General features: G+C 46.6%; 1 protein-coding gene across 10 annotated transcripts in view; it reads right to left on the bottom strand.

The window, feature by feature from the left end:
* PCNT (pericentrin) overlaps positions 1-19,930 on the bottom strand; it is an 84,497-nt gene that overhangs the window by 54,798 nt on the left and 9,769 nt on the right. For 5 of the 10 annotated variants that reach the window (XM_081138895.1, XM_081138897.1, XM_081138896.1 and 2 more), the window contains exons 6-16: positions 19,070-19,125; positions 17,697-17,871; positions 17,059-17,195; positions 15,856-15,967; positions 13,842-14,085; positions 12,941-13,028; positions 9,911-10,040; positions 8,793-9,007; positions 3,795-4,261; positions 1,625-2,186; positions 800-871 (exon numbers count right to left, since the gene is read on the bottom strand). In XM_081138895.1, coding sequence (XP_080995021.1) covers positions 800-871; positions 1,625-2,186; positions 3,795-4,261; positions 8,793-9,007; positions 9,911-10,040; positions 12,941-13,028; positions 13,842-14,085; positions 15,856-15,967; positions 17,059-17,195; positions 17,697-17,871; positions 19,070-19,125 — 2,258 coding nt within the window. Of the gene's footprint in view, positions 1-670; positions 872-1,624; positions 2,187-3,794; positions 4,262-8,792; positions 9,008-9,910; positions 10,041-12,940; positions 13,029-13,841; positions 14,086-15,855; positions 15,968-17,058; positions 17,196-17,696; positions 17,872-19,069; positions 19,126-19,930 lie in introns of those variants that run through there. The other 5 variants (XM_081138891.1, XM_081138893.1, XM_081138894.1 and 2 more) reach the window with 3 other exon arrangements.

Raw genomic sequence — 19,930 nt, 5'->3', positions numbered from 1 at the left:
GAAAAAACTTTTTGCAGAGGAAGGACAGCGTGTCCCTGCTATTTTAGGGACCGTGATCCTGGCATCCCAAGAAATGCCCAGCAAGGTTTTATGTAGTATCTGTTTGCAGTAAAGCCTGAGGGAAGACCACAGGAACATACCAGCACCTATAAGTGTTCCCACAAAGTCACATACATGAACCCAATCACATGTAAAGGTCTGTAGGCATGTTTACAGGGAAGAGGGGGAAATGACAGCCGATACCCCAGGAAGGAAAAAAAAAAGACCCAGTGCAAATGGGACCCTGAGTGGATCCTGACATGAACAACCAGAGGAAAAGACAACAACTTGGACTGGATATGGAATGAAATTTTAAAATAACTTAATTTTTTAGGTTAGAATGAATAATGGTTATGTTAAATTGGGGAGAAAAAGACCTTACTTGATAGAGACAGATACTGAAAACACATGACGTCTGGGATGTGCTTCAAATAACTGGGGTGAGGGTGGTGATGCACTATGATTGCGACATACTCCACCATGTAGCCAGATACAAAGTTTTACTAAACTGTTCTATTTGAGAAGCCCCAGGAGGCACAGCACCCTGTGAGGGCCAGAGTCCACCCCCTGGCCCTCCCAGAATCCTCTTCTGCCCAAGAAGGGGCCGCACGGCACACTCGGAGCGGCTCACCTGCATGGCCCTCTCTTGCAGTGCCTGCTGCTCTGCCCGCTGCCTCTGCATCTCAGCTGCATGCATGTCACCAAGCTCCTGCAGGGCTGCTTGGTGCTGCTGCTCCATGAGCAAGACCTCAGCACGTACCTTGTCCAGGGCCACGCTCTTCCCCTCCTCCAGCAGGTGCCTCTGATCGAGCAGGGCTGCAGCCAACTCCTCCTGCCAAGAGAGTCCACAGGGCACTGCACCCCACCCACCCCATCTCAGCACCCACACCCTAGAACTGAAGGCACATGTCCCACCCTACATGGGGCAGTAACTGACACAGTCTGCTCCTGAGGGCCTGACATGCCCACCTGGCCCACAAACTGGGCAGAGCAGCCCCATCCACTGCAAAGAGATGAAACCCACAGTGACTCTATATATAGACCAAATACACATGTCCTGTTCACGAGACACAGGTGTGGTGACAAGTGGATGCCAGCCCAGGGCACCTGAGCCTTCTCCAGAAATTCCCTTTCATATCAAACTTAAAGCCACTGCTCTTGACACAGGACAGCGGATTTAATTTTATGAAGCACCCACAAAGGAAAGCCGAGGCTACATATGCACAATAGGAAAACCAAGCTGAGGCCCTGGAATGCCAAGCTCACAGAGCCAGCACAGCCATGAGAAGCATTCTGACCAAGTGAGATCATTTGCACACTTCCCCAGGGTCACAGAGCCCAAGGGTCTGTGATCATGCGACCAAAGAAACCCTTAAAACTCACTGTTCTAGACCTACCTCATGAGGAAACCAAAGTCACCGTTGATAGGAACAGTGTGAGACACACACACACATGCAGACATGGGCTTGCACAGACACTGACACACTCATGCAGGAGCACATTCATGGATACACAAGAGTGCACTGCATCACACAGGCAGTGTGAAGAGACCTGTCCTGAGACAGGAAAAGGGCCTGGTCCTCACCTGGTGAGCTCCCTGAAGCTCAGTGGCCAGGGCCCTCAAACTCTCGGTGTGTTCAGTGCTCAGTCCAGCTCTCTGGCCGCCCTTTGCAGATTCTAGCTCTTCATGTTTCCGCTGAAGTTTCTCTAACTCCTGAGTCAAAATCATTTGGTGAGAAGAGTCCTTTTTCTGCAGTTGTTCCTCAAGGTCTCCTCGCAAAAGCTCCAGGGCCTGCCTGTGCTCATCCCGGAGGGTCTGAATTTCAGACAGGTAACAAGACTCCACAGAATCCAGGTGTGACAAATGTCTTGTCTCCAGAGCATGGATTTCAGCAGCATGTTTCGTCTGCAGTTCGGCCACACGAGCTTCTGAAAGAGCCCACTGCTCTCTTTGAAACACAGCCTTCAGTTCCTCGACATTGGCCTGGTGCTTGGCCTCGAGCTCCGCTGTCAGGGACAGAATGTGCTGCTGGTGCCTCTCCTGGAGGAGCTGGAGCTCACTGGCGTGCTTCTCCTGGGCCTCCCGCAGGAGGGCATCTTGTTCTGCAGTGAATTTCTCTGTGATTTCCTTACGTTTTTCTAAAAACCTGAGATGATATGCAAAGTGAACAGACAGCAAACCATGCAGTTGTAAAAGCAGGCACCTCTTCACATTTCCTGCAGGAAACACCGCTTCTATCGACACAGTCGTCCTTCCTGGTTTAACTGTCCTTACTCCTCCTCCCTCTGCCCCAAATGGCTGAGCACCACCAGGAGTAAGTGGGGTGAAGGAGCCATGTGAAGCCAGAGGACTCAGAGGCCACGGCCCAGGCATCCCTGGTACAGCCTGAAGTGGAGGACACAGGAGCCACAGCAAGAAGCCACATGTATACTCCCGACAGGCACCGCGGAGAAGCAGGCATGACTGTTACCACAAGAGAAGGATCTGGACAGGGAAGGCATGGCAGGACCACTCCCAGGAGCCCACAGGATCACAAAGAGCACTCAAAAGACCTCAGAAACACTCCTCAGTGGTAAATTAAGGTACGTAAATTAAAAGAGCTACAGGGGGCCCAGGAGGCACTGGCCAACAAAAGCAGGGGCAGCAAGATGTACTCTCCTTAAAGTGCCCAGAATCCCACCAACAGGGAGGAGCCTGGAACCTCTACCAGTACAGGTTACATCAGTGACGCTGCTTTGTGAGCTCACAGAAACAAAAGCTGTGTCTAGTTTTAGGAGCTATCTACCAGATTCTATAAAGGCATTTCCATGGATTACTCCACTTTACCTTTATCTGAGAGCACTCAGATTTCTTGCCCATGTGGTGTGTCAGGAGCAAACTCAAGTTGTCAGACCCCAGAGCAGAAGCTCTTGCACCTCACTCATGATGCTGGGGAGCAGCTGACACACAAGAAACAGCAGAACCAACAGCATGTCCACCAACCCCAAAATTCATTACAAAAACCACAGCCACAACAGGCCAGGTTTACAGAAAAAGTCGGCACCAACAGAGGAAAAGAACCAAATCACATTCTAAATCTATTTAAAGCCTGGAGATGTAAATATTTTAGTAAAAATGTTAACTTTTTTTAAATATCTATTTTTAAATCACTGAAAACTTACATGGATGAACTACATGTCCTTATAATAAATGAGGTCTAAAGTTTTGCTACTGAAAATTTAAAATGTGCCAAATACCAAAAAGGATGTGAATGACGTATGCATAGTATAGCACCCATCAGACTGCACGAGAAGAATTTGAACATCTTTCTGTCAGCCCGTCGTTTACAGAGCTACATATCCTGTTCTCATCTTAAGGTGAAGACCAAGTGTCCAGGACTCAGGACGTCCCTGAGAGCCCATAGCACATCTTCCCAGAAGATCCGCCTCCCACCCTCTGCCAGGTGTCCTGGGTCAGATCTAACATGGGAACATGGCAGACAAGGTCATACTGACAAACTGCTACAAGAATGTCACCCAGCCCTGGCCAGTGTGGCTCAGTTGGTTAGATTTCGTTCTGTCCACCAAAAGGTTGCTGGTTCGTTTCACGGTCAGGGCACATGCCTGGGTTGTGAGCTCGATCCCCAGTAGGGGACGTACAGGAGGCAGCTAATTGATGTATTATTCTCACATTGATCTCTCCCCCCACCCCTTCCTCTCTAAAAATCAATTAAAAATCTTTTAAAAAAAATAATTTAAAAAAAAAAGTCACCCACCTATTCTGGGCCAGCATCATCTGGAGGGCACAGTCCTCCTTCAGATGGAACGTAGCAAGCTCCCGGTCTTGGTCCTGGTTCGCAGGGGCCAGACCACTGCTCGGCCCCTGGCCACACTGCAGAGACTCGTCCCCAGCAAGGCCAAGCTCTAGCTGTCGCAGGCGGCCCTGCTGCTCCATCAGGGACCCCTCCAGGTCCACGATCTGGGCCGCTTGCTGATCCTGCAGTTGCCTCATTTCAATTTCTCGAAGCTCAAACCTGTTTATTATTGACTGTTTCTCCAATTCAGCCTGTTCTCTCAGGTCAAGGAGCATCAGGGTTAACTTCTCTTCAGCTTCTCTCTTTAGGACTTCACTTGTACCTTTCCACTCTGCCTCTCTTTCTTTGAGTTCTTGATTCATTAGCTGAATCTGCTCCTTAACTTTCCCCAGTTCTTCCCTGTGATCTTCAACTAAATTATGTTTTACCTGTAGACAACAATTTTATTTAAGAAGAAAGAAATTAAAGGAAAAGATTATTTGCAGCAAAAACCCAAATCCATCTCTGAAGACAGAGAAGCTTCCACAACATGTAGGCATTATGCTGAGCAGAGCAATGGGACTGCTTTGTGTGTTGACGGGAACAGAATAAATGAACAAACTCGAACTACTTGTTTAAGTAAAAGGTGTCCACATCCTGGCACATGGAACCAACAGCTCTTTATGTCTGGAGTCAGCAAGCCTGGACAAAAACTAATTGAACACATAGATGGGCTAAAGTCCTTCTCTGTTGCACCAAGACCAGCAACAGGGGGGAAAATTTGATGTTAAGCATTCTCTGTTGAGCAAAAGGCCAACTGGACCCCCAACAGAACGGAACCACCAACAGCAAGGAGATTAGAAGTCTAAGGGAGATGAGAGCAGCAGACAGTGTCATGAGTTCAAGTCTCTGAACGTGCACAATTTATATTCCAGGATAGATAGGAACCTGAGCAAGAGGCTGATGAACTAAAACTAGTATTTTTAAAGGTATCTTATGAAACGGAAGATGAATCCGAAAGCTGAAGGTAGGCAAATATCCTGGCTTTCAAAAAAAGGGAAAGAAAGTCAACAAACTACTGAACATAATCAAAAACAAACTAAACCAAACCAAAACAGGTATGAAAGACTAACCTCAGCTCCTTATTTAAAAGTTAAGGTATCAAAAATAAAGTTTAGGGCCCTGCTTCCGATGATGGCTGAGAAGCTCTAATGAGAACCAACCTTCTCAGAGATAACAACTATAAACTCTGGATAAAATATAATGTAGAAACTATTAAAAACAACCCAATAAAAAGTCTAATTGTTAATTGAAAAACACACTATCTGAAATTTTAAATTCAACAGAGAGACTTAAAAGCAGATTGGAGATGACAAAAGAGTCACTAACTTGAAGATCAACAGAATTTAACCAACAAGAAGGGGAAAGATTAGAAAAAACAACATGAACAGACCTCAGGAACCAAAAAGATATAGCATCTATGTTAATGGAGTTCTAAAAGGAAAGAAAAGAACAGGACAGAAATAAAAACTAAAAAAAATACTTGGTGACTATTTCCCAAATTTAGTGAAAGACATAAATGTACAGGATTTCCTGTTATTAAATGACCACCAGTTCAATATCATCATAAAATTTTAAAAAGATGATGTCAATCTAGTATAAGTTTGTTTTGGTTTTTTTTTAAGCCCGTGCTATGACTTTTTAAATTTTTTTAAAACTGATTTTAGAGAGAAAGGGAGAGAAACATCAATGTGAGAGAAAAAAAAACATCAATTGGCTGCCTCTTGCACACACCATGGCCAGGGATCAAACCCGCAACCCAGGTATGTTCCCTGACCAGGAATGGAGCTCGTTATCTTTTGGTGTACAGGATGATACTCCAACCAACTAAGCCACACAAGCCAGGGCTAGTATTAGATTTTTTAACAGTAACTATTTTTCTTAGAATCCCTGTTTCCTTTTCTCAAATATTCACAATCAATTTTATGTACTAATTTTTAGACTGTCAAGAGAGGAAACAATGTCAAAGATAATCAAGCCTAGGCATTCACAGTAAAATGGCTGACAATGAAACATAAAGAGGAAAATCTTTAAAGGGGCCAAAAGAGAATGACGTGACATTCAGAGAAACACTGATTTGAACGACTGACTTCTCATCAGAAACAAGGTCAGAAGGAACAATGCCCTCAAATCCTGAACAAAACCCAGTCACCCCAGACTCCTATATGCACCAAAAATATTCTTCAAGAAAAAAAATAAAATTAAGACTTTTCAGTTAAGAGAAAACATGCATATCCGCACAAGAAATGCTAACAGGGATTCTTCAGGCTGAAGGGATCAAACCAGCTGTAAACTAGATCTTCAGGGAGAAATGAAGAGCACTGCAAATGGTAAATGTAAGACTATTTTTCCTTAATTTCTTTCAAGTACATATGAATGTTCAAAGCAAAACATACTGCAGAATTTACAACACAGAACATAATACATATGAAAATTTTGGCATAAATGAAACAGAAGAGATGTTAAACGCACCTACACAATTATAAACTCTTACATTTTATGAAATGGACTAATATTAACTCTAAGAAGACTGAGAAGCTAAAAATGTCTGTTCTAACCCCTAGAGCAACCATTAAAACGTAATGCAAGAGACACAACTCAGACATCGACAGATATATTAAAATCAATTCTAAAGAGAATTCAAAAAATCCAAAAGGCAAAAGAAACAGAGGAACAGCAACAAAAAAGAACAAAGAAAAACAGATGGACCCTGTAGAAACTAACAGTAAAATGGCAGCCCTCAGTCCAACCATAGCAATAACAACATGAGAAGGTAACAGACTATGCACTCCAATGAACAGGTAGAGTTTGTCCGAATAGATTTAAAAAATACCCCACTATATGCTGTCCATGTGTGTAATATAATAAAAAATATGTTCTCTTCCCCCCCCCCCCCCCCCCCGCTACTGACATAGCTGTTAAAACCCTGATATATGTGCAGTGCTAAGAGGGTCTTGTATTTATTTTCATAAGAATGGTGGACGGGACCCCTCCATAGCTTCAGGATGGGGACTGGTTCCCAGGAAGACCACAGTGTGAGTGGAGGGCTGGAACTTTTAGCACCCCTCTGACCTGCAGGGAGGGAAGACAGCTGGAGACCAAGTTCAACCACCAAATGCCAGTAATTTAATCAATCACGCCTTTGTACAGGAACCTCCATAACAACCCCTAAACGAAGGGGTTGGGAGAGCCTCTGGGCCTGTGGCATGTAGGAGCACAAAAGCTTTGCGCCACTGCCACCTTGCCCTGTGCATCTGCTCCTGTTTGTTCTTGTTTAAGTCATTTGTAATAAACTGGTGACAGTAAGTAAACTGTTTCCCTGAGTTCTGAGAGCAGCTCTAGCAATTATTGAACCTGAGGAGGTAGGGGCAATGGGAACATTCTGGCTTTGCAGCCAAGTCAGATAGAAGTATGGGGTACTTGGGGACCCAATACTTGCAACTAGCCTCTGGAGTGGGGATAGTCTCATGGGACTGAGCTCTTAACCTGTGGGGTTGGACACTAAGTTCAGGTAGTTTCTTTCAATTAATTAAAAGTAAAATGGTCCTGGCCGGGTGGCTCAGTTGGATGGCGTGTTGTCCTGTACACCAAAAAGGCTGCAGGTTCAATTCCCAGTCAGGGCACATACCTAGGTTGCAGGTTTGATCCCCAGTTGGGCACGTACAGGAGGCAACCAATTGATGTTTCTCTCTCACATTGGTGTTTCTCTCCCTTCCTCTCGCTCTAAAAAAAAATTTTTTTTTTTTTTAAATCCTCAGGTGAGGATTAAAAAATAAATAAATGTAAAATGGACAGAAAAAGGTACACCATGCAAACAAAATGCAAAGGAAGGTTGGAGTGTCTATATTAGTAAAACAGGAAGTAGGTTTTAACTAGGAGAGAAAATGGATATTTCATTAATGACAAAAGGATACATTTTTCAGGAAGACACCATACATATGTGTGTAATAACAGAGCTTCAAAACACTTAAAGCAAAACTGGACAGAATTAAAGGGAGAGACAGATAATCCCACACACCTCTCCCAATAACTGACACAAGTAAATAAATGGTCCAAAAAAGATACTCAAAAAATATATATGTACATATGTACATACACACATGTAAACATCAAGACAATGAGGAAAGTCTGCCTTCAGTGAAGAGCACCTGAAGGTCATGTCGGATGACCATGGCCCACAGGGCTGCCAGCTTGGCTTCCACAAAGCTCTCTCCTTGCCTCTATTTTGCTCCACTAATGCCTTAGTTTAGAGAGAATCACATCATCAAACCTGCAGCTACTAATAACTTCCTATGAAACTGTTTTGGTGGACAATGAAAATCCAAAAAGGCCTTCACAGAGAACCCGGGGTGAGAGCAGAGGGCCAGAAGGACAGAGTGCAGGAAATACGGTGGAGTCAAAATACATGTGGAAGAGACTTAAAAGTTCCAGTCACCTTAATTATAATATTCCTACAAAGTGATAAAACTGTGCCGTTGTGTAACGAGGCCCATTCATAATTCAGTGTGTCTATGTTTATGTGTTTGTCAGTAAGCTCATCATGCAGAGTCCCACGAACGTTGTACAGCTGCATGACCAACAAGAGGAAGAGCCTGGAGGTTTGAGGCAACACCACTGAAGGCACTGGGGGAACAAGGCTTGAAGGTGGTCGTGACTCAAGCCCCTTCCTACGTCCTCTGAAGACACCCAGCTGCTCCCCAGCCCCTTGGGGGCTGGTGGACGGAGCAAGAGGAAGCAAAGCTCTGGCCTCAGCTGGGGAGCAGGCTCACTCCAACTGAGGGAAACACTGACCCAACCCACTCCTGGCCATGCACGTGTGCAGCCTGACATCCTAACCACCTTCTGGCCCAGGCAACTGCTCCCACAGGTCACAGTGGAAGTGGCAGTAGTGCCTCTCCACCAGGACTCACAACTACTCACTTTCTCCAAGTCCTCTTTCAGACGGATTTCCCGCTGCAGCTTCTCGTGTAAATTTCGGTTTTCTATTTTTAAGCGATTGATTTCCTCCTGAAGCTCTGTCTGAAGTGAGAGTTTAACCTTGTGCTCAGTTTCCATACCCAAGACTGTCGTCGCCACTTGGGTCTCCACCTCCACGGCTGGATCTTGTGCACCCTGAAAACACACGCAAGCAAGCTCTGCGAGGAAGGAGACAGGAAAGACAGTCAGGCATGACCCACAGGGAAACCCATGTAACAGGCACAGGACACTTACATTTAGATGCCTCCAACAACAGACATTCAGATTTTGAAAACTCCTGTGTGCACTTGGTGTCAGGAGTGGACACAACTGACAACCCAGCAGTCAATGTGCAAAACCACATCCAATGCGGCCCCTGTACAAACCCTGTCCAAGCCACCCACTCTGATCATTCAGTTCAGGTAGCAGGTGACTGTAATCACAGGTGTCCATCATGCCCAATGACTGTAATGTGCCACACAGTGGCCATGGGGCACCTCTCACGCATGATGGAGACCCATGAGTAGTAGAAGCCAAGTGTAGTGTGACCTCGGCTCTCAGGGTCATGCCCCCTCAGCTCTGAGGGAGCCTAGGTCAAGACAGGCGCTTGTGCCAGAGCACAAGCCAGAGCATGGAACCTGACCCCACCATACCCTCGTGTGGGACCCTCTGCCTCACCTCCTCAGCTCCACATGGAACACAACAGAGCCCATCCCCAGGGCTGTCCCAAGGTCCCCTCTGGAATCCGTATCTGGCATTACATTCACTCTCCTCCACAGCAAGGCCATTACCTGTCCCCATCTGCCGCGCCCCTGGGATGACCACAGCTCCTCCACCTGCTACCTCCTGGCTGCCCCAGCCTCCTGTTACTCCTAATGCTACTGCATAGTCAGGTCCTCGCCTGACATACCCAGGCCATGCCCCACCCCTCAACACCAGGACCCGTGTGCAGACACCCTGAGCTGACCACCAGCACTGCAGAGTAAAGGGATAGCATACCCAGATGACTCAGGCAGACTCAATCATGGCTGAGGCTCCCAACCTTCCCACAAATCAAGCCTGGGCTGCTGAGGGACACCCACCTTGGCCAGGCTCTTCCGAGAGCCCCACATGCTGTGTCAACACCTGGGTCCCCGCAAGGTCCACCTCCTGCTGGGCTGCCACTTGGTGCTGGGGGCTTTCTTCTAATTGTGTGTGCAAACACAGGCCCTCCTTTGGGGAAGTCACACAGAAGAAACATTTCAGTGAGCCTCTGCCTCATGGCCTGGTCACTGCCTCCCAGGTATGCCCCATGAGCAGCACAGGCTCATGCCGTCTTCCTGTGCTGCCTGTCACATCCAGAGGGAAACAGCTGACTGTGGCCCTGCGGACGGCAAGCTCTGCTAAAGAGCAGGGCCCGCAGTCAGGGAGTCCTCCTCATGCTGCACTGTGCTTGTAGGCCCAACATGGAGCACCAGCCAGAGAGGCTCCAGGCAGACCCTGCTCATCGGACCCCCTGCCCTCACCTCCCCTTCCCAGGGACAGGCCTCCTCCACTCACTCCCTTCCATCCTTCACAGGCCACTCAGCGTCCCTGACCAGCCTCACAGGCCAGGGCCTCAGCCAAAGGGGCCCTGCTCTGCTATAGGGCTCCCAGGTTTCTACACCCACTTACTCCTGAGCCTCTTCACTCCCTCCTCCACTCTACCCGGGCCGCACTTTCCCTTCCAGAGCCAGTGCTTGGTCTGATGCTGGGCCTGCTTGGGAGCTGCCAGGGGCAGGGTCTCAGGTTGCTGCTGTGAGCAGCCCTGACAATGGGCCCAGCTGAGCATCCTTATGGAGAAAAGGAAAGCAGGCAAGCAGGCTCAATGCTTAAACACTTCCTGTTTGCCTCGCACTGCAACCAGTAAGCCCATTTTCCTTAAAAAATCAGAGGAATCACATCAACCTAAACTTCAAGATTCCTGCCCCTGTGACAACTGAGCACACAAAAGGGCCAAGTTCCAAACTGGAAGGACAAACTCAGTGAGTCAGGCTGGAAAGTAACTCTCCTTTTGGGGGGAAAAAAAACAAAACAAAGCCTACACCTCCCACCAGACAAGAGCTAAGTTCCAGATAGTGAAAGCTAAAAATATAGGGAAATACTGTTATGCTGAGAATAGGGATGAAGAGCTGAGGATGGGGTGAAGAACTCGCAACTCCAAGCCCAGGGCCCACCAGCAGCTGTGTGAAAGTGTTACATCCTGAGCCAAGCAAGGCGGGGCTACCCGAACTATAGAGAAAACAGGCAAAGGGGTGGAAGGCAGATCATAAAAAAGAAAGGTCAGTAAAGAAGCAAAAACATATTCAACTTCATTAATAAACCAGCCTTACCCATCCTTGTTCTCAGACCTCCAGCCTCAGGGACTGTGAGGCGATAAATGCCTGTTGTTATGGTTGCGCAAGGCCAAATGAGAAACAACCTAAATAACCAAGACATGTAGACTAAATCCAGTGCTCACACATTGCAGAGCATATCTGCACTGGACCACGGGTGCTCTACCACCTATGAGCGCTGCCTGCCCAGGACAGCAACCACCAGACCCAAGGGCTACAGACAACACTTCAAGTAGTCACCATCGATAAAAGGAAACCTTGGTCCTCAGTGCTAGTCACACTCAGGTGCTCCCCGCCAGTCATCCTGACCCAGCATGTTCCCACAGCTGCAGAAAGCCCTGTTTGGACAATGCCGGCCTCAAGGGTTAAAACGACAGAAACAAATACCATGGAGGCAACTCAAGGAAGAACACAGAAGTCAATGAATGATGCTCAACATGCAACTCAGAGCAAAACACACTTCACGTTCTGCAGTTGTCAGAAGTGTGGGAGCGCATGGAAGACACAGAAAGCTGGCCCTTATGACAGGTGGAGCAATAGCCTGGCAGGACTGAGGGAAGGACAGCAAACTCTCCTAGCCATCCAGCTCCAATTTACTCCCTTGAACCCAATCACATTCACTGTAAACAAACACACCACAATGCAATGTAAGGCACCAAAGCAATTCATCCGCAAGATACAAAGCCAGCCCACTTCTATGTGATGTCTAAAAAGGACAAAAACTCAGATTTTATACACAAAAGACAGACCACTTCTCAATTAAAAATTAAAACCACCTTTCTCAATGATTAAAATTCGCTCATACAACTCAACAGCAAAAAAACAAACAATACAATTAAAAAATGGGCAGAGGACCTAACTAGACACTTCTCCAAAGAGGACATACAGATGGCAAATAGGCATATGAGAAGATGCTGACTGTCTTGAATCATCATGGAAATGCAAATTAAAACCACAGTGAGATATCACCTCACATCTGTCAAAATGGCTCCCATCAACTATTGGTGGGAATGCAGACTAGTACAGCCACTATGGAAAAGAGTGTGCAGTTTTCTCAAAAAAATTAAAAATGGAACTGCCTTATGATCTAGCAATTCCACTTATGGGTAATAAAAACACTAATTTAAAAAGATACATGCACCTCTATTTTCATCACAATATTTTTTACTATAGCCAAGATGTGGAAGCAACCTAAATTGTCATCAATAGATGAGTAAAAAAAATGTGATATATGTGTGTGTGTGTGTATACTGTGTACATATACATGAGTAAATATTATTCAGCCATAAGAAAATAATCAAATCTTGCCATTTGTGACAGCCTGGATGGCTCTGGAGGCTATTATGGTAAGTAAAATAAGTCAGATAGAGAAAGACAAATAAAATATGATCTCCCTTATATGCGGAATCTGAAAAAGACAAAAAAATAAAATAAAATAACTGAGCTCATGGATACAGAGAACAGACTAATGATTGCCAGAGGCCATGGCTGGGAGAAATGGGTGAAGTGGGTCATCCCAGTAAGTCCTGGGATTTACTGTACAGCATGGTGACTTCTGGGGAAAGTTGCTGAGAGTAGATCTTAAAAGTTCTCATCACAAGAAAATAAATTTGTAACTATGTGTGGTGATGCAAACTAGACTTACTATGGTGATCATTTCACAATATAGACAAACATCGAATCATTACATTGTCCACTTTGGACTAATACAGTATTACATGTCAATTATAAGCTAATAAAACAAAACTAGCCTGTCACCTCATGCTGCTCCACATGCAATCCAAGCTGATCAGGGTGGTCTCTTCCTTCTTTTTCGGAAGTCTCTTCTAAAACCACACTGGATGAACTAAGAGAGAAAATACATCCTGAAAACCTTATACATGGCACTTTCACATCTGAACTCTGCTCCATCCCTGGGATCTGACCACATGAAAGAAAACCTTTCCCGCTTCTTCCATCACAATCCTACTTGCGTCAAGGATAGGACACCAAAGCTGACTGAACTATGTTTGTAATAGTGACCACAGCCAGTGTTACAGTGGCGGGGACCCTGGCGCAACCCAGATCCCGACTGCCTACGCCCACCTCCACCGGCTGCACATCATCTGAAGCCTGTCGTGCGAGTCAGACTCAGCTCTTAGCTCTAATGTCCTCTTGTTTTGAGTTCCTAACATAAAAATGTGTTTCCAGAATATGAGGCTATTCATCTGTATTGGCGTTAAATCCACAAGCAAAATTAGATTTCAGGGGTGGCGAACACACAATACAATATACAGATGATGTATTATAATTATACACCTGAAACCTTTAATTTTATTAACCAATATCACCCCAATAAATTCAATTAAAAAAATAAGAGTTTAAAAAAATTAGCTTAAATGTATAGGGATGAAATCAAAGGATAAAGGAAGGTCAAACTGTTGAAGTACTAAAACTAGACTGTCAGAGAGACAAATTCTTATGCCTTTTCCCTGGGGAAGGCAACATCTCTCAAGTGTACAAAGGTCAGGGCAGCTGTAATCAACTTTCATTACACATATATACTTATTATATTTTGGTGTTTAAGGGTAAGCTCAAAAAAAAAACAAATTAGATTTCAGTTCAGTTCAAGGTTTCCATATTTTAAATACACATTCAAGATAAAAACTGCTTTGTATACCTGATCTCCATAGACTCCAGGAGAGAGTCTTCCCTCACCTCCTGCAGCCGCTGCTGTAACAGAGTCAGGTCTTCCTGGTAATTTTTTTCAGCATCCCTCAATTTCTTTTCAAAGTAAAGTCTCAACTGCTCCAGTTCGGACTCATGCTCAGTTTTCTCCTGTTGCTGCTGCTGCTCAAAGTCTCGCTGCAGGTGTTCTAACTCTTCCACATGAGATGCTCGAGCCAGGAGCTGCTCACGTAAGTCTTAAATAGAATGAAATTACACAATCACCTTAAACAGAAACACTCAGGAAAAACCAGGAGATACTGAAGGTCCTGGAGCATGGTGTAGGGGGCCAAGTTCTAAAGGACCCCAATCCCAGAACCTGTGACTGTGGCTAATGCTACATGACACAGGCGGGCCTCCACAGGGAGATGACCAGCTGCCTCAGTTTTCTCAGGCTGGAGGGAGAAGCCAAAGAGACTGAACATGTGAGAAGCACCCCATGTGCTGCTGGGCTTTGAAGATGGAGGATCCACATGGGGAAGAGTACAGGTGGCCTCTGGGAGCTAAGAGCGGTCAGCTGACAGCCAGCAATAACATGGGACCTGTCCTACAACCAGAGACTGGATTCTGCCATTCCCGAGTGAACCAGGTCAAGGGACAGCCCAGCAACTCAATTTCAGCTGTGGGTGACCCTGGGCAAAAAGCCCAGCCATGCTGCCTGAGACCTCTGACCCACAAATTTTCAAGCTAATGACTATATGTGGTTTTAAGCTAACAAGTCTGTGATACTTTATTAATGGCAACAGTAACACAGGCCAGAAGAGAAAAGTCGCCATCATTGTTTTGATCAAGAGATGACTGCCAGCTGGTCAACAATAATAATCACCCTTCATATAAAGTGACATAAATAATTCACTATCCCAGAGATTTCAAATCAGAATTCCCTGTGAGGGTCCTTACATGTAAGGATAAAGACTACATGCTAGACCTGGAACACATGTGAAAGCATGCATGAAGTCACACACAGGTAAGTCCACCAGTGCCACCTGTGGCCTCCATCAGCGACACATGGACCTGAAGGGAAGACTGAGTGATGGGCTGACAGAGCAAGGGGCAACAGAGATCACCATGCAGCTGACAGGCTGTTTCTGATCCTTTCTCCTAACTCTGGTCTTTGTTCCCAATAACACTCACCCAGTAAGAGCAATCACTAGGTTTAAAAGGCTCTGTCTGGAGATTAGCAGAAGAAAAGCAGAGGTCTGTGTTCCCCTCATCATGTCTCCTGACCTCCCCCAGCTTAAGGTGCTGCCAGAGAGCAGAGGCAGCTCTAACATGGTCCTGTAAGGGACTCAAGTGAGTTGCCCTCAGTAAAGGTGGCCGCAGTTACAGCGTCTGCAGACTTGGGAGTCACCCCCCTCCAACACCAGAGGCTGGGGCAATAGGAGTCTCCCCAGGTGAGCTCATGGGATCCACATGGAAGGTACACCTGTGACCCTAGGTGCCAGCAGCTTCCAGGCAGAGGCAGGCAATCTTGACAGGTGCCTGACATCAACACAAACACGATTTGGCAGCTGCTAGTCAGCTTGCTCAGCATGAAACCAAGGCTCCCCACCAACAAGCAAACTCCACTTCAAACCACATGCACCCATCGTCAGGAAGTACACAAATCACTCCTTGCGCTCACTACAACTGCTACACCCTCATTTGGAGTTCCAACAATTAAAAACGCACAGCTTCAGCCCTAGCCGGTTTTGCTCAGTGGTTAGACCATCGGCTGTTGACTGAAGGGTCCCAGGTTTGATTCTGGCAAAGAGCATGTACCTCGGTTGCAGGCTCGATCCCTGGCCCCGGTCAGGGAAGGCATGCAGGAGGCAACTAATCGATGTGTCTCTTTCACATGGATGCTTCTCTCTCTCTCCCCCCCCACCCCCACTCTCTCTGACAAAGCAATCCTTGGGTGAGGATTAAAAAAACAACACACAGCTTCAGCTTTTGAGGCTCTGAATCCTCAACATGAAACTCCTCACCACTCAGCTCCTGTTTGTCAGTCCTCGTGGACTCAAGCTGGGACCACAGGCGTCTGACTTCCTCTTGTGACTGAGCCTTCAGCTCTTCATAAGATGCTTGAAGGTTCTCCAACTAGAAAAGGAAGGCCACAGTGAGACACTGATGACAGCGAGCCCTGCGACTGACAGGCACAAGAGAAAACGTGGAGTAAAAGCTCAATTCCCAAACATCCAGCCTGGAGAACACGAGCAACAATGGCACCAGAGGAAAACTACCAGTCTTCATGTTAGAGGTGCCAGTTCCCAATCTCAGTCCTGTAAGTGCCTGCTATTTCTCACAGATCACCTTGTTCCCTGCAGAGACCATGTCTTCTCACTAACCAAGGACAAGAACCTTCTCTGTTGTCCCTCTAGGTAGTCAGGGGAGGGCCAATGGGTGGGTGCACTGGCTCCCTCCCAGGCTGCCAGCTGGCACCGACCACATGACTCATTCTTCCAAGAGGTCCTCCAGTTGTCAATTTTAACATGCTCTGCCCCACTGGCCTTCCCTTCTCATCTGTGACTACAGACCTCCCTCATCCCTTGGTATGTGGGTGTTCTCTGCATTTCTTGGTCAACCTTCCTGGGAAGCAGCTTTTTTCAAGGGTGAACAAAGCTAGCACACCAAACCCATGCTGCACGCTAGCCACCGAGAGACAGAGACAGAGACAGAGACAGAGAGACAGAAAGAGAGAGAGACAGAGAGACAGAGAGACAGAGAGAGAGAGAGAGAGAGAGAGAGAGAACCAACAAAGCTGAGAGCAGCTTCAACCTGTGTACCTGCACAGGGGCTCAGGGTCAGCATGGTCGTCAGCCTGACCACATCGCCCCCATCCTGATATGACATTTCATTGAAAAAAAGTTTTGAACACAGAAGCAGCAGGAATGTTTCTGCTTAACTTTTCTTAGAAACTTCTTTATTAAATTGTGATTAGAGCATGTGGCTCTCCACCCCTATCTTACCTAGAGTTTGTAAATGTCTCTGGGCACTTGTAAAGAATGCAAATTCTCTGTATCTAAGATCGAACATAACTGTTAAATCAACTTACAAACTCTACCCTCACTTCATCTACCAGCTCCAGCAAATACAGTCACCTTAAATTATACTTAAATTTTAGCAAATAACAAAATGTGAAATGACCTCAATCTAACACCTTCTACATAATTAAACAGTTAATCGCCCACCTCCAGCTGTTTTTCTCTTTCCTTCTCTCTGACCCTCAGGTCCAGGTCCTCTGCGTGCCGGCAACGCTCAGACTGCAGGTCTTCCTGGAGCTTCTTCACAGCAGCATCATGTTGAGACTGCAGAGTCTGGAGAGATACTGAAGAGCACAGACCGCGCTCAGTTTACAACAGCAGTCTTCTTCCTCAGCAGTATCACTAGTCAGCAGTCTCAGTAGTAATGACAGTGAGCACTAAGAGGGCCACCTCCCACTCGAGGCCCCCAGGCGAGCCAACCAGCAGACAGCTGCTCTGACATGTCAGGTAATAGGCAACAACCCCCATAAAAAGTGAATCCCAATATTACTGTTTTGGTAGCAACTTAATAATGGAACATGCAAAAACTATTTCTGAAACAGAAGTTTCAGGAAGGTTTAGGGAACTTGTGGTCAACAAGGGGAGACCCTGTGGCTGACTCTGTCTCCCAGCGGCCCTGCACCTCTGTCAGCCGGGGGTGTCACATGCACTGTTATCTGGCATTTGAACACATAAACAGTTAGCAGTCAACCACAAATCTGACAAATCACAGGGTGTTTATTCCAGAATTACACAGGAAAATTTAGTACCCCTTTGAGACTTACTCATCTTAAGTAGATACTCACATTCTGCCTGATTTTTGGCTTGAAAGATCTTCTCCAGCTCAGCTTTCTGTTCTGCCAATTCTTTCTTAAACTGGCTTTGTAAATTCTCCAATTCTGACTGATGCTTTGCAGATAACTCTTTGCGCAGGCTTTCTAAGCATAAATCTCTCTCAGACTCCCAGTCTTGCTTCAGGGTCTAATTTAAATAAGGAAAAAAGAGTATAACCAACAGTTGATTACCTGTCATAAAAAATTTTTAATCACACGTATGAAAACTGGGCAGTGAGCCCCTGCCCAGACCAGACTGTCAGCATAGGAAACCAGCTCTGACAGTATAGGACCCTATGTACCCGCAAGGCAAACAGCAAATGAAAAGAAACAAGGCCCACCTGCTCAGAAATAGAACTGTCTCTGAATATATGCACAGGAGCACGGTCACTCTCAGGAATTCATGCATTTGCCCCCACAAAGACCTGGGGGTGCTACAATAGTGTCACTGACCTCTGTGGGAGGGCTGCCCAGATGCCCTAAGGAACAAGTCCCCACTACCCAGCTCAGGGGAGTAGGGGCTAGTACACAGGCCTCCAACCCAGGATAGCCATCTTCCACCAATTGCCTGACCAGAGTGACCAGGAAAGAAACACCCACATACCCCAATGTCACACATCTCCTAACATAGCACGGTCAAGTGCCCTGATGTCACCCATTTCCTCTACCATCACCAGTGCCAATGTCCCCTCCACAAATGTAACTTTCAGAAAGGGACAGGTTAAAAGAATCAGAAGTTCCAGTGAGAGACTTCCTCAGAAAAGAGCTAATTCTATTATACCCTAAAACATAACTCTTTCCCCAAAATGGGGGTGTGGGGTGGGAAAAGCAAGATAATTACAGGCCAGGCCAATGAGGTCGGCACTGTGAACAGAGCCAACCATGGTGTGCACAAGGGTGGACACCCTTGCCTAGCTGCTTCGCCCTTGAGGCACAGCTCTTCCCTGAGGATCCCTGCAGCATCTCAGCACCCACACTGTCCACATCTCAACTGCCAAATGCCGGAGTCCACACCTCCTGTGTGAGGACAGAGGTCTGTGTCCCAAGCACAGCAAGGGCCAGAACACAGCAACCACTCAAAAACCCAAACTTGAGATGGAAGAGACTCATGTTACACAAGTTGTTCTGACAAATTCAAATTGTAAAAAAGCACACTTTACCTCTTAAAGAAAACACAACACACTTCTACTAACACAGCCCACTAAAGCTCTGACTGGGTTTGGTTTGTATCAAGGTCAATGAGGGTCATTTCTGTGGGGGTTCCGAGTGGAGGGAGCAAGCTGGTGGGACGGGCAAAAAAAGAAAAATCCTGCACATACAGAATGGCATTTTCTAATCACGGGTACCTCTATTATCTGGACATTTCTCTCCATTTCTGATTGTAACTTCTCTTTCAGCTCAGCTGCAAGAAAAACATAAAAAGTCGCTCAGATCATTGAGTCTCAGGTTTTTCCATAATCTGATCACCCAGGAGATGGCTCCCAGCTTAGTGGCTGCTCCACAGACACCCACCAGCATCACCTTGACAAGACACATCTGTGAGGGAGCAAGAGTACAATCATGTCTGGCTTAACTAACAAATCATATTCATGCCCAAACCAAGGACTGCAAGATTTCCAGCCAGCAGGACAGTCTGAGACGAGCAGGCCAGGCTGGCTCTGGACTGCAGTCACTGAGAGCCTGAACCTACCTCTTCCTCTGGTAACGGGACCTGTCCACTCCACACCAGGCCAGATTCGGGGCTAGGTGCTAGAAGACAGGTAAAGACATTCTAGGACCCAACAACTCCCAACCCTGAGAGGGAAGAAGCACAAGACAAGAGGAATAGGTGCTGCAGGGTGGAGGAGGAGGATTGACTGGAACAGTAAGCACAGCCAAGTTAGCACTGAAATGTGGGTGCACACCTGGAGATCAGAGTGCCAGGTAGAGATGGCAGGAGCCTCAGGAAAGGTCCAAGGTGGAGCTGGGGAGGGGGGTGCCATACATGCACAGTGAGGGTGGCCTGAGCAAGTCCAGAATTAAGGCAAAGGGCCAGGAGCCACTCTGAAGGCAGGTACCACACTGTCCACAGGGGCCAGGCCATGGTAGAACCTCTCAAAGCAGAGGGCATGCATGGGCCTCTCTATAGACCTGCTCTTGGATGCCATGGAGAAGAGAAGAAGACAACTTTGGGAGGGGCCTAAGGCACAGAATATCTTTTATTTTAA

This window comes from Miniopterus schreibersii (genome assembly GCF_964146895.1).
Source record: "Miniopterus schreibersii genome assembly, chromosome: 5".
Classification (NCBI taxonomy): domain Eukaryota; kingdom Metazoa; phylum Chordata; class Mammalia; order Chiroptera; family Miniopteridae; genus Miniopterus; species Miniopterus schreibersii.
The sequence above is the reverse complement of the archived record's forward strand: the minus strand, read 5'-3'. Positions and strand labels throughout refer to the sequence as shown.